Source organism: Artemia franciscana, chromosome 4, assembly GCF_032884065.1.
Source record: "Artemia franciscana chromosome 4, ASM3288406v1, whole genome shotgun sequence".
Taxonomy (NCBI): domain Eukaryota; kingdom Metazoa; phylum Arthropoda; class Branchiopoda; order Anostraca; family Artemiidae; genus Artemia; species Artemia franciscana.
The window spans coordinates 19,732,668-19,748,600 of NC_088866.1; the positions used below are offsets into that span (position 1 = coordinate 19,732,668).

At 35.2% G+C, this 15,933-nt stretch overlaps 1 protein-coding gene across 2 annotated transcripts in view; it reads right to left on the reverse strand.

The window, feature by feature from the left end:
• Nucleotides 1–15,933, reverse strand: part of LOC136026111 (TNF receptor-associated factor 4-like) — a 53,844-nt gene that overhangs the window by 17,313 nt on the left and 20,598 nt on the right. The window contains exons 1-3 of one of the 2 annotated variants that reach the window (XM_065702393.1): nt 10,836–11,149; nt 6,850–7,011; nt 3,119–3,274 (exon numbers count right to left, since the gene is read on the reverse strand). In XM_065702393.1, coding sequence (XP_065558465.1) covers nt 3,119–3,274; nt 6,850–7,011; nt 10,836–11,060 — 543 coding nt within the window. In that variant the 5' untranslated portion in view covers nt 11,061–11,149. Of the gene's footprint in view, nt 1–3,118; nt 3,275–6,849; nt 7,012–10,835; nt 11,150–15,933 lie in introns of those variants that run through there. The other variant, XM_065702392.1, reaches the window with a different exon arrangement.

Genomic DNA, 15,933 nt, shown 5'->3' on the forward strand with positions numbered 1-15,933 from the left:
CCACTATACCCGTCTATACCCCCAGAACAAATGTAGCGTATATACAAATTTCCAGCTGCACAAGAAGCAGCAGAGTCCCTTTGACTAAATTACATCATTATAATTACTATATACGATATATTATACGTCGACACTCCACCGCAGTTGATCAAGTGAAACATTATTTGAAAAGGTAATAAATTTTGAATATCCTGTTTTGCATTTTATTTATTTGTTCTGTTTTAAATTCATACTTAACGGGATTGAAGTGTAGGTGGTGTCTTTATTTATTATTTATGATATTTAATTTTTTATTTACTATATTTAATTCCATACTTCAATGGGTTGAGTGAAGAAGCATATACTTACTACTATAAAATAGTTAATCGAAGTATAGTCTGGGAAACATCGAAGACCATGAAAAATATGTATGGGGCTAAAGTTGCATTTTAAAACAAGAAATCGCTTTAAGCGTCTTGTTTTCAAGACCGTATATATATATATATATATATATATATATATATATATATATATATATATATATATATATATATATATATATATATATATATATATATATATATATATATATATATATATATATATATATATATATATATATATATATATATATATATATATATATATATATATATATATATATATATATATATATATATATATATATATATACATATATATATATATATATATATATATATATATATATATATATATACATATATATATATATATATATATATATATATATATATATATATATATATATATATATATATATATATATATATATATATATATTGAAAAAATATATTGACTCCCAATGAACTTGAAAAAAGTCCAAGTATTACTCCATAGGCCTGATCACCAGTAAATACAGGGTTTTCCAGTAAATTTTAACGTCTATAACACTTAGATACTGGCCCATTCTTTATAATCTATTTTCCTGAAGAGATTCAAATTGCCCCCCCCCCCCACACGTATATGGCCTTGCCTGCACTCCCCAAATAGTTTGAGGGATATTAACACAACATCTGATATGGATAGTTTTTTCTTTGATTTGTGATTTTCATAACCACAATGCAACCGATAGGATAAAGAATATCCAAAACTATTTTCCCACAGAGTAAAATGATACATAAAAACACCAATTTCACATGTCAACAACAGATTGCAATCTTATTTCGACAGCTTGTTGGTGAAGGGATCTGCCTGGTGCTTCTACAGATTCACATATACCCAAATGAAACGATGAAAAATTCATCTGTCACCAAACTTGGGTATACTTCCCCCTCCGCCCCCAGAATGTTCCACTGGTAGGATGTTTTTTTTGGAAGGAGGAAAATTATCCAAAGTCAACTTCCCTCGGAAAAATAGGAAAATATTAGCATTTAAATATTTCTTTTTGTTTAGCCCCTCCCAAAAAAAGCATTCATCAATCCCATCCCTATTCCAATCGTCGGAACGGTATGCACCAATGACAACCAGCAACAAGTTTGAAACTAGAATAATGTATAATAATTAAATATTTTGGCATTGTTAATGGCTTTACCCCTTTTTGTTTAAATTCTTGCCCAAAAGTAATCCTCGGACCCATCCCTATTCCCCAATTGTCAAATCGGTTTCACTTATGACAATCAGCAGCAAATTTGCATCTGGATAATATCTGTCTATTAAAGATAATGGCATTATTGATGGATTTACCCCTTTCTGTTTAATTGCTCCCCCGAAGTAATCCTTGGACCCGTTCCTATTCCCCAATTGTCGGATCAATTTGCACCTATGACACCAAGTAAAAAATTTTCATCTACTTTAATAAATCTTAGGCTAATTTAAGATATTGGCATTATTAATGGTTTATACCAATGGATCGACGAGACATGAGTTATTGTTATTGTGACTATTGTAGTTAGTTTATTGTCATATTGCATTTTATCATCAGATCTGTAATCAGCAAGCTCAGAAATCTTTAAATCTCATTTTTGGTAAATAATTAAGTATGTGTGGAACGGTGTTGTTGAACGGATACTTCCGACATAATTATTTTCAAATCTACAGCCTCCTTCTTCCCCCTAAAACAGAGGTGTCAATTAGTGGAACAGGGTAGAGGGCATTCCCCTCCCCGCCAAGGTTTTTGAAAAAGAACTTGTATTCCAGTGTTTTCATCGAAAATTGTCATCTTTTAGGTATTTGCATTGAAAAAATCTGACAAAAGAACCAAAATTACCCCCTCTAGAAATGATTTTTGTCCCCACCCCAATACATTTTCGTGAATTCACACCACTGACCTCAAATCTTTCTAATCTTGAATTTGCATTACTAACCTTGATATTTCAATATTAGTATCCTAAGTCAAGTATATTTATAATGTGTTTTCAGTAAAAAGTAACATTTTTTGTAAAATACAGTGGCTTCTGGTTGTTTTGAGTTTTGAAAATAATAATAGATCAAAGTACCAAGGACATATTTTTTCAGATTTTTCTTCTGGCAATTAGGGCCACATTTTGTCAGTGTTACCGCGTTACACCATAAATTAAATAAGAAAACCTTATGAGTTAAATTTGAAAATAAGTTAAATAAGTAAAAAATAATAAGTTAAATGAGTTAAATAAGTAAAAACGAAAATTTTATTCTTAAATTTGAAATCACATTTTTCAGATTTTTCTTCTGGCAATTAGGGTCACATTTTGTCAGTGTTACCGCGTTACATCATAAATTAACTAAGAAAACCTTATGAGTTAAATTTGAAAACATGCTTTTTGTCCATAAAAGTTTAAACATTAACAATCTGTTGATTTTCAAAGACTCCATCTTCAAAGGCAAGCTATACGGTACCTTGTTAGCCTTTTGTAGGTACAAAGTATTTGGCTTATTTTTTGCTGCTTTTTAACTCGCGTTCCTTTTTAAATTTTGCCTCCACTACAACCCATAACTATTTCTAGAATATTTTTTTTTTTTTTACTAAAATAAAATTCTAATTTTTCCTTTTTTTAACATGTACTTGTTAGCATAGATTCTTGCTCAAACAATTCAAACAATCATATTTAATTCTCACTGTCCTTGGAACTTGCGTGATTCTTTGAATCCAGAGCCTGCTTTTCTAACCTTCAATTCTTACCTTAAATCTACAGCCTGCTTCTTTAAAACTGCAGTTGACGGTCAGAGCTGGACAAGACTCTTTAAGATGAGAATCCATATCTTCGCGGACGAGATCAGTCGTTTCGCAGCCTTGTGGACATGTGATAGGGAAGCGACAGCATTTTCCATGATGGGCCTAAAAAGAAAACGTCCTTTTTTAGCAGTAAATTTACCAAGCTGAAACTACAAAGAAATAAAAGAAAAGTATTTGTTAAGAGAAATAGTGTTCTCTTTTTTTTCTATGCACAGACGTGTCAATTTAGTAAGAACTACAGACAGCTTGTATTTTGATAAATTCATTGAGCTTTTTCACCCATAGCTCTAGCAGTGCTTTTCTAAAGCGTTTGGGGAAACGAGCTATTTAGATCTTCTTCTCATTTGTCTTGCATATCGCCAGAATTCTTGCTAGACACGTGGTGGCTTTTTACCTTGCATTGGCGATGTTTCTTTTTCTGTGTCATCTGGTATCTGTTCAGGTAATAAACCTATGATTATGCATTGATTCAAGATTAATGACATAACCCTTTTTCGTAAAAAGTGTAAAATTTGTCCAACAGGCATTCAAAATAAATTATAGATTCCAGCAATCCATATTTTTTCTAGTCAATTTTTAACAATATTTCCAAAAAATACACTTATACTTGTTATGAATTAATATTTATTATCTAGTTTCAATTTATCTGGTTAGGATTTCCCGGAATGATTTAAAACGATTAGAAATTAAATACAAAAATAAACTTTGTTTCAACTAAAAACTAAAAGTAAGCAGCATCATTGAAACTTAAAGCGAACAGAAATTATTATGCATATGAAGGGGTTGCCTCCTCCTCAGTACCTCGCTCTTTACGCTAAAGTTATTTTAGAACTTTTAAAAAGGCTTAATATTCTAATTAAACAGCCCTTGTGTTTCAAGAGTCGTTCTTAAAGAGTTTAGACAAAAAGTCAAACTATAGCGTAAAGAGGGATGTTGCCCCTTACTTTCAATTGAAAATCTTGTTGTTTTTTTTTAATTTAATTAGCTGATGGTGGTTGTTTAAGCCTGAAAAAAAAGCTCACAGGTGGGCAGAATACGTATCCTATCTGCGTTTGAGTCCGCTCGAGTAATGTACTATAGGCCAGAATTTTAGAAATTTTTCTCTATTTGAGGCTTAAAAAAGATTTATATATATATATATATATATATATATATATATATATATATATATATATATATATATATATATATATATATATATATAAGTTAGGTTGAGAGACGTCCAAACCCGGGGCGTAGCAGGTTAGAAATAGTATTTCTTTTTTAACATTGATTTCGACATTTCAGAAATATTCTGATAACTTTTTGTACTCTCCGAAAAGCCTTTGGCGGCAGTCATCGCCGAAAATGTACAACATACAAGTTTCGAGCCTTTAAAAAAGCATAGAATTCCTACTGTAATGATGATATATGCAAAATCGAACAGTATCCTGTAATAGATTGTAAAGATGTACAATAGAATAATGATTTATGTTAAATGTTAAATATTATGTATAAATGTTATTCAACCCAGAATCATTTATATTAATCAACATTCTATGGTACATCAGTGGGCGATTCGCAAAAATTTAGGCGAGGTGCAATTTGTATTTTTGTCTAGGGGGGGGGCAAATTTATGTTTTTTCCTCCTTTTTAATGAAAATGCCGAAAATAAGTATTTTCAATTAAATTGCCCCAAAAAAGGTATTTTTCAAAATCTTTGGGAGGGGGACAAAAAATAAAGGGAGGGATACGCTCCCCTACCCCTCAATTTGACACCACTCTATTGGAAGGTAAAATGGTAAGCTGGACATTTTCTACTTTAACAAAGGTCACCATTAGTACTTTTATAGGCCAAGCAACTGTTTGGCAGTTTTGGGGACTGTTTTCCCCATGTTTTCAAACTTAATATTACAATTTTTCCAGAAACAGTTAAAATTCACACCACTGTCACATTGTGTCAGTGTGTCACACCAAAAGCGTTTAAGTTCAAGCTAATATGGACCAAAGGTCCTATTTTCCAAGATACTTAAAAATTACGCTGATTTGAAGAATTTTTTGTGTGACTATCTAAAAAAGACCAAAATGTACCACGTCTGGCAATACTGACGAAGAGATCAAATTTTTTGTGCTCATTGATCATTCTAGTAAATACTTTTCACACGGTTCATTTTCACACAAAAAGAACGGAAGTTCATTTAAGGCGAAAATTGGAAACGTACGAGCATTTAACTATATCATCGCAATTATATATACTGGTTTATCAGTACGTGCTAGAGGAAATAAATAAAAATGCATTTCCGCCTTCACGGACATTAAATGCTGATAGTTGCAACTAGACACGTCATGAAACCTGTAGGAGTGGAGATAACCGGAAAACAAACATGAGGTAATAAGAACTGAATGAAAATATACTGACAAATATTAATAGTCTGAAATGCATGATGTGTAGTTGTGTCAATTCACGGAATTTTCCCTTTTGGGGGGGGTGTATTTTTCAATATCTAGCGGAGACAAGTTTGCCGTTTCTTCGATTTTCTTGACGGAAATACTGAAAAAGACATTTTCAATGAAAATACCCAAAAAGGATATTCGGTAAAATCTAAAAACGCTTTTATCGATCTTGTAAAGTAGTTGAGTTGAGTGGGTGAAGCTCTCAAGAATAGATCTAGAGCTACAACGATCCGTGGAAAGGTATTTTGAAGTACCTAACTTCACCCTTTCCCCCCATAAAGGGCACTGGCCTTTGATGAACTTTTGCAATTTTTGTGTAATGATAGTGTAATGACAATGAAAAAAGATAGTGGACTTATTCAAATGATGCTCAAGGAAAGTGCTTTAAGCCTGCTACATTTACTCAATTTTGATGTTAGGGTTCAAAGATTGCAAATCTTCTTAAATTTTGGGAGAGAAACCTTGATATGGTTTAAAATCCTGTGGCTCTTCATGAATGCCCTGGGCTTTCCGGCAACACAGGAAGATCTAAGGATAATTGCCTGTGAATCCACTCCAAGATGATTAGGAGGAACAGGACCCAAAACAACAAGGAGAAACTGACCATTGCAGTCAGGTCAAATAATTGCAACTTGGACGCGACTATATGTCGAACAGGAGTGTGATAACTTCAAACTACGATTAATTAGTTTATATTGCAGCATTTGAACAAATTATGTACTTACAATTTTGAGTAGTGGTACAATTTTCAGGAATGTAGTCTGAAATGAGCTCTAAAGTATTTGTGAAGTATTTATCAGAGCTTTGTTAAATTAAACAGTAGATTAATTAGCTAAAAGTGTTAAGGATAAAAAGTGTGTCGTTCTAGCGGTCATCAGAGGCTAGGGTGTACTAACGTGAGGGGTTGACAATCTTGATCCTATGCGTTGATAAGTAGACCTTAGACCTATGTCTAAAAAATTTAAATTATTGCTTGAGGAGTGTTGGTCAAAGAAACGAGGGGGGGGTAATCTTTTCTCGCAGATATCCAACTGTCGTGTAATGGCCTAAGACACGGCTGGCAACCTTATTGACACTATCACGCTTGTGGTTACAATACATCTGTAAATGATCGATTAGCCCTTGTCATTAGAAGAAATCAACATGTAACGACTTTGGTAGAATAAGAAAACACTAAACCTTTTAATATACGTTAAAAACTTTTAAATAAAAAGCCCATGTGCTTGTAAAATCAAAACTATTACCTGAAGAGTATCGGCCACAAACTCCTTACCACAAAAACGGCAGGGGAGTAGCCTCTTTGAACATTCGACTGTCTTGTGATGGCCTAAGACACGTCTCGGCACTTTCTGACCACACTTGTTGTCACAGTATATTGGTTCTAGGCTACAGGTCCCAACATGATTCTAAAAGTAGGTAAACGATCTGATTAGGGGTTTGTAAATGGGAACGAAACACTTTTTAAACAAAATTGACCTCTTTACCTCAACAGTTATCAACTTTTAGAGCTTTAAAGATAATAACCTATAATTTAATCTATTTATTAAAAAAAACTACATCAATAACAATATCCAGGAGCTATAGCATGTAAGGGACTAACATCTTAAAACCACACGAAAGGGGTTTGACTTGCTCGGCCTAATACACCCAAGCTATACAAACAAAAATGATATCTCAGCACAAAAACACTGCCCTACACCCCTCCCCCCACAAACTAAAAAGGTTTAAAACTGACCCTTTGTACCCAACCGCAATTTCCAGGGATTATGTTTTGGCACCTTCGTCCCTAGTGAAAGTCCACAAGTTTACAAAGAACACCATTTTCCAAGGGTAATCCGATGCAGGAATGCCTACAATTTCTTTTGGGATGGGAGCTTAAATAAATGATTTTAAGAAACAGGAAAAACTGTAAACATTATGAGATTGTAGAGGACGGTCCTGGGCCCTTAACTTCATTCCCTAGAGTACCATATCTTATCTATCTGGATCAGGAGTCAACCACAGAGAAACAAAGTTTCCTTAAAAAAATCAACTTAAACGCTTCGTTCTTTTTTTACTAGCTTAAAATTTCAGATAAAAAGACTATCAAGTTGTATTTTATTTTTACTGGCTCGGAATTTAAAGTAGCATGGACAGTTAAAAGTAAAAAGGGGTAAAAAAGGGCTCTTCTTTTTCACATAGACTACACTTAAGCAATAATACAATTGGCTTGGAAAAATACGTCCCAAAAACAAACCAATGAAATTTAACGAACTTTCGAATACGGAAAAAAAGAACAGTTATCTCTTTTCTCTTTGGACAAACAAAGAGACTCCTAATACGTAATCCTTTTGAAGGGGGCAGGTGCTCTCACAAACTTATTCATGTTACCAGATGCTCACTGTCTTCCGGGGTTATGATAAATAGCCCCATCTGGATCAACCCTACTGTGACATAGAAGAAGTGTATTGATCCAGAACTGATGTGACAGGAAGATGGCAATTGCCTTTGTACTCCTGAATAACTCAGAAAAACAGAAGGATAAAACTAGATACAGATGTTTTACTTTCAAATTAGAACTGTGAAAAGTCAATCGGATGACAGGGCAGAGAAATTGATTGGCCTTTTCTTTGCTTTACAATATTTTAAATTCCGATCAATTTCTTTTGAGCATTCACGGAATACAAATTCAGCAAGAGTGAAATCCCAACGTACCAAGCCTAAGAGGCATATCTAATAGGCGATATCCATGCCCAAGATTCCAAGGAGGAGAGGGGTTCGCTAAAGAAAAATTTAAAGTTTTAATGTAGCAATTTAATTATTGTTTTGCAGTGATATTGCCTGCGATTTTTTTTTTTGGGTACCTGACTTACTGACCGTATTTCAAACAGCAGGCTGCACAAAAATTATGGTTCAATTCCACTTTCTAGGGTTATAATGAGAGGAAGGTTTCGATGGCTAGGGCACATTCTACGTACAAAGGATGATAGATTGCAAAAGATTTTACTTTTCGGCCAACCGTCTTGGCCTAAATAAAAAGCAAGTCGTCCTCCGTTGAGTTTGGAGGATGTCGTAAGGTAAGATTTAAGGGAAATGGGATCTACCGGGAGGTTGTACAGAGAAAGGCTTTGAATAGGTTGGAATGAAGGAGGAGCATGCGTAGCTGTGTTGGTCTAAGGCGGATTGGTGTTGCGGTGAGTTGTTAATAGTGGTAGGAACTGAATTGTAAGAATCCGCCTTTTCATGGAATTCCAATAATTCAGTGGAGGGAGGGCTATAACTTGAAACTGCTTGGGCATCATCTTGTGTCACAGAGTTTGTGTGTATATTATAAATGACAAGGATACCGTAAATACTGAGGAGTCAATCAACCATACTGATGACGAGAAAAGCCCTCCTGCCAACAGGAGTGTACGAAATATATAAAATAGAGGTAAAGTTGCCAAAATTATTACATTTAAAATAGTTCCAGGCCCCCTCCCCCGAAAACAATTTATATCTTGTTTAGAAACTATTTAGAAGTGCGAACCTATATGGTTGAAATCATCAATTTTTTACACTATAGATAGAGCCCAGCCAGTCACCCCCCCCCCCCTTTCACTATTTATCATACTTGACTTAAAAACTACGTAGAAGTACCAAAATATGCAAATAAGAGACTTGGTCAAATACCGAGACTTTTGTAGTGCATTATTTGATAGTCTCATTAACTGGTTATCCCCGTATTCTGATTTAAGCCCTCTAATAACCAAATTACCAATAGCTCATTGCGCTGAGGCAATTTATTGTTATTGAGTTTTGAGAATCACTTCTATAGTTACGGCTTAAATGAGTCCCAACCCCTCTCCCCTAATGTCCTGATATAGCCCAGACCTGTATCCTAAAGCTTGCTGAACAAAAAAGAATAAAAAACTGAATAGACGCTGTTTGACATAGTGAAAAGTACAAAGATGTTTCAAATCAACATAATCATCAATGTCAATGATATAGTCGACAACCATGTACATGCATTAATGGGAGATTGGGGGGGAAGGAATGTAATTAATCTGGATGTGAAAATCCAAAGATAGAAATTTTGAGAATATTTGAGCTAAAAATTTGTTATTTTAGCATTTATTTCATAGCAGGGGATTGTTACTGCAATATGTTGCCACACTCAGTACTTTTAGTAGACGAATAATTAGATATGCATTCATTCAGGCTTCCTATACCTTTTGCCCAGTGACGTCAATCCACGAAACTGTAGGAGGGGCACAATGTATTTTTCAAGATTTTGGGTGGGGGGCATTTCTATTTGAGTACTTATCTGTTATAGCGCCGGCACTCTTCATCCATTGACACACTCTAGAACCGATTTTTTCTCGTTAGTTTCTTTCAGCTTAGAGTGAGACAAGACAAAGACAAGAGACAGAATAGATGGGAAATATATAATTTGGGCTATATATTTGCACATTAGGGAGGGGGTGTAAATTATTTGGAGTGTGAAATTAATGTAGCCAAATTTATTTCTGAAGTATAAAATTTTCATCATAGTTAGATATATTTCATTAGGTGAATCTAACTTCAGTTTTTGAGTATCGGCGCTGTAACAGATAAGTACCTCTATTGTTTTTTTACGAAAATATAAAAAAGGCATTCTTTTATAAAACCACCCCAAAAAAGATATTTCCCAAAATCTTGGGGGTGGCCAAATGCCCAGATATCAATTGAGAACACCGCTTTTTCCTCTGCATTTTATCAGCTAAAAGATCATATTAGTAATTACAAAGAACTTCCTACATTAGTGTGGGGGTGGCAATGAGGGGATTTGCCCCCTCCTAAGACTTTGAAAAATACCTTTTTGAGAGTTTTCATTGAAAAATTTAAAAATCACCCTTCCCCCCAGATTTTGAAAAATAAATTTGGAGTACTCCCTACATTTTTTAGACTCAACGTGACTGCGCTTGTGAATCATTATGGTAATTGTATATACAAAACATTCAGGTAGGTAAGAATTTATTGTATAGAAGGGGATTTGAAAATACAAAAAAACCAGCAATCATTTTCTTGGAAAATGTAGGAGATTAAAAAAAAATATTAAATCTCGATGTTCAAGAGTGCGGGAGGGGAGGGGCATACCTTCCCACCTGGTATGTATGTGGTCTTCTGAAAATTAGGCTATCAAAAATAAGTAACAGATACATAATGAATAAGAAATGAAATAATAAATACGCATAAATTTATAAACACATAACGAAAAATAAATACATACTATGTCATTGTGGGACCTGCTTCTGTTTTTTACTTTGCTTTGGGGTCCTGCAACACGTGTAGAGTCCTTCGCTCTTAGCCCAAGGGTATTTGTAATACTATTTTTTATTCCATAGGCTTTTATATTTTCTCCTTTTTCCGAATCAGAACTAATTGAATATTTCTCCCACATAACTGGTATTGGAGCCATTGAAATGGGCCTCGGAGTTTTTACAGGTCGTGTCATGGTGTAAGCCAAATAAACTCTTCACTCTACACAAGCAAATTGTCATCTGAATTGACAAATCTTAGCAGAAACAATAATCACGGCTACCCGTTGTATACCCGACAGAGGAAAAAAAACTCTGTGAAATTTAGACTATCCCACGGTTTTAATTGCAAACTTTCCGTATAGTGCACTACTGTGGTTTGAACTTTGACTTTTAAATGCAAAATTTTGATATTTACGGTAGAATTTCACACCCTGATAGGGTAAAAAGTTGTAATTCTTTAACAATTTCTACTTTAAGATACCGAATGTGAGAAACAAACAAATAAACTTAGTAACAAAAGGGAACATTTTTCTCAAGGCAGTGTAATTCGATTCAGTGGATATGGTATATCTAGGAACTTACATTATATGTAAGAACTTTTATTAATGGTCGCATAAATATGAGGCTTCTTAACAAAAATTTACCATAGCAACACACATAAATGTCGAAACGAAGTGCAAAACTTTAGCCCTGGTAGGGTAAGAACCCTAATTTCTGAAAGCGGTGATTTTTTTTTTTTTTTTTTTTTTTTTTTTTTTTTTTTTTTTTTTTTTTTTTTTTTTTTTTTTTTTTTTTTACTGCGTGAACTTCTGAAGTAATGTAAATATTTTATATAAGATAACACTTTATCTCTTAAAAATTTTATTTAAGGGTAAAAAATATTATTACTTAGGGCAGAATCTTAGTTCTGATTAGGCAAAAAACTATGATCCATTAATTGACCTGATTTTAACTGCTTGGTCGTATGAAAAATATCGATACTTCCGTTAGGATTTGCTAAGAAGTAAATATTAAGAAAATATATTTCAAGGTTGAATTAGATGCTAATAACACTTACGGCAGATTTCAGCCCTGATAGGTAAAAAGGACGATTCCTGAAAATCCTTTTTTGTTTTGTACTTTACGTAGCAAAATGAATTCTTTCTCAGAAGCTAGAAGATTTAAAACGTCAACATATACTGGACAGGATTGAGACCTTTTGAAGCCAGTGATTAAGTTGACTCTAGGTCAACTTAATCACAAGGTCAAGCTAGGTTCCACATAACTTCTTGTTTTCGTATGTTTCTCATGTTACAATTTTAATATTGTTTTATGCAGTTTTCTTGCGGCTTTGTTTTATGCGTTTTCCTTTCCCACTGAAGCAAATCCCTGCCTCATGAATACGTCTTCTCCCCCCCCCTCCCAACTAGAAATAAAAGGCAGGTGACACTCTGTAACCAAAACATTTATTTTGAGCTATGGATAGATCTCCCCTAGCACAACACGGTGAGTCTAAGGGATCGGTCATAGTTTTCCGATCTACTATACTTTGTGAGATACGACTTAGTACCTACAGGGGGTAGAAAAAAAAATTCGCCAGTTTTCAACAGCCAAAACATAGTATGGACAAACTGAAAACTAGTACCCAGATACAGCTGAAAAAGAGTTGCAAAGACGGAAATAAAATGGACTTTGGAATAACTATTCATGAAATTAAGTATCATCATATAATAATAAAAAAAAAATTACTAGCTTATCGTTTCCTTAAAAACCTTAAAAATGCAGATATTAGGTTTTGGCATTTTTACAATGACCTTTCCATAGACAATTATTTAATTCTATGCGTTCAAGCATGCTTTTACTATATAATTCTTAAATATCATAATTAAATTCTGAAATAATGATATACAGAAATTTCCATTTTATACAAGTGAGTAATTTCCTGATAATGGTTAAGCACACATATCTGATTTTGGCCTCTTTGAATTTGCTTCAGCTGGTAACCAAAACCCATCTGATGACTTCACCAAAATTTTGGGTTACTTTTTTTAGTCAGTTACTTCTCCTTTTTTCTAAAACGAACAATTTCATCAGATTAAACAAGGGGCAAACGTACAATCAAAGGATATAAGTGATGAAGAATCCCTATGAGATAAGTCTGAGGGATCACTGTTCCGGAAAAACTGAACATGGTTCCCCTTTTACTAAAAAACTACCTCATTGGCAGCGAATCATTTTATATGAGACAATCTCTGCAAAGAGTCTAATATTTCGTTGATATATTTTAAAAAGAAATAAAATGTGATAGCTTCAATAACTAAATTGAAAGTAAATAAATTATTGATTATAAACAAAATATAAACCAACTAAATAAACAAAATTAAATAATAAAATTAATTAATTAATCTAAAATCAGAAGCTAGATTTTGGGACTTTTTCATAATTTTCATAATAGTGCGGGTGAAAAGCATCGAAAAACACCAGAATACTTCCGTATTTGAGGAAAGCACCAAAATTGGCTGAGATGTACTTTCGAGTATGCTCTTTAATATAGCTTGATTACGAAAGCGAAATTTTTCCTTGGAACGCCGCTAGGTGACTTGAAATCCAAGATGGCGGACAAAAATACGAATTTGTCAAAATGAGAAGACATGGCCGTTCAAATAGGCTAGTATGGGGTAATCTATGGCACAGGTTCCGAATATAAGCTTAAAAATAACCTAAGTTGTACCGTAGTGTCACTAGGTGCCCCAAATCCAAAATGGGGGACGAAAATACAAGTTTGTCAAAATGAGAAGACATGGCCGTTCAAATAGGCTAGTATGGGTTAATCGATGGCATAGGTTCCGAATATGAACGCAAAAATAACTTAAGTTGTACCGTAGTGCCGCTAGGTGCCTCAAATTCAAAATGGCAGACAAAATTATGAGTTTGTCAAAATGAGAAGATATGACCGCTCAAATAGGCTAGTCTGTAGACTAGCCTATTAACCCAGAGCCCAGCAATTACACCAAGTGACACTAGCCTCACTTTACATACTTCAGCAACAAGCATACGAGGATTACCTGCTTGTTGATTGTCCAGATATAGAAGAACAGCTGAATTTTGAAGGCTGGGTTTCGGTGATGAAAAGTCAGTTTCCGCAGTTTGAATTTTGGGCACTTGTCATGGAAATCAAGGAACACCTGTTGTTGTTTGAAAAGTCATATCGCTCCACCGATTTCAAACTCTACGTGGAAATCTTACAGCTCATAGCCCCATGGTTTTTCCTTTTCGACCATATCAATTACTCCTGTTGGCTCCCTGTTCACATACGCGATATGGTACTACTAGAAACAGAGCATCCATCTGTTTTTGAAGAGTTCATGAAAGGCAAGTTCACGATATCAAAATTGGGAAGAACATTCTCAAATTTACCTCTGGACCAGGCACACGAGCAGCTAAACTGTGTTATTAAGGGCGTTGGGGGAGCTAAAGGCATTCTGGACGATCCTTCAGCTCTTCGTCGCTGGTGCATCGGAAGCCCAGAAGTAGCCTGCTGCATCGACGAATTCGAATGTAGTCTTTCCAACTCTGATACTCATAACGACGGACACCATAGTGAGGCAAAGTCCCACCAGAAGAGTTTTCTATTGAACGTTTCAAGTCTCGTAACAACTATTTTGGAAATGGGGAATCCTTTTCTGGAAAGAACGACAGATCTCATTGTTTTAAGTACGAATGTCGTTGTTGAACCAGGAAAGCCGATTTCAAGCCTCAAAGCCCTGGGCAAACAGCAGTACGAACAGTTTGTGAAGGAACGCCTCGTTGAATGCTCCAAACCAATAACAGCTCCGTTGGTCAAGAATTGCATTGCCATATTTTGGGGGTCTAAGAAGAAAAGACCAACCGCAGCGAAAACTCAGCTCAGCGCCGCTAGAAATGATGTATCACTGTTTGGAGCACTTTACGTGGGCTGTGTTGCTCGAGGAGGCGACATGGACGCCTTCTTCAAACACGAAAACAGTCAGTATCCATCGGCTTTGACGTCTGATGGCCAGATTCGTGTCGACAACAAGGCTGAACTTGCAGATGTCTTAATCAGCTTAACCCCAGCTGCTGAGGTTAACGTTCCAAATGTTACAGCGAAACTGATAGATGGAGCTGCTCTGGTGCAAATGTTGAACCCAGGGAATTCGAAGACCTTTGGAGAGTATGCAGAAAACGTGTTTTTTCCCATGATAGAGTATCAGCTCAGACATGTCGAGAGACGACCTCGTAATCGATGTTTACAGATTGGATAGTCTAAACTCGTCAGTCAGAAGTCAGTGAGGCAAGGGTTCACGACTAAAGTTGTTCCGAATACACAAATTCCATTGAAGTGGAAAGAATTCCTGCAAGTAGATGCAAACAAAACAGACTTGTTTAACCTGCTGTCCCATGCTGTCGTGAAAAGGTCTCCAACGTCAAAACGAGTATATTGCACTACTGGAAACACGTGCATAGCTAACCAGGCATTCGAAGAGCAGAACCTCATCCAGTTATGTTCACAGGAAGAGGCTGACACCCGCCTTTTGCTTCACGCTTGTGACGCAGTCTTACAAGGACATGCGTCGATTCTCATACGAACGGTGGACACAGACGTGATTGTGATTGCGACCTCATGCTTTGATCGCATTGGAGTATCCGAATTATTTATTGCGTTTGGTGTCGGTACACACCTAAAGTACGTTCCCATTCACGAAATAGTTCGATCGCTCGGGCCGACGAAATCACAGGCACTTTCGTTCTTCCACGCGTTTACAGGATGTGATACCGTTTCTCCTTTTATCCGCCACTCAAAGAGGCAGTTCTTTGCGACTTGGAAAAATATGCCAGGACTGACGGAGACTTTACTTCAACTGACAAATCAGCCTTCCCAAGTGACAAAACTGCAAGTAAACGACCTTGAACGCTTTGTCATGAAGACATAGGACGTAAAACAAGACTGTGACGACGTGAATGAATTTAGGAAAGAAACATTACTCCGACAAAAGACCAAGAACATGCAGAGACTTCCTCCAGCTAGTGCTTATCTTTTAAAACATATCCTTGGAGCTGCACTACAGT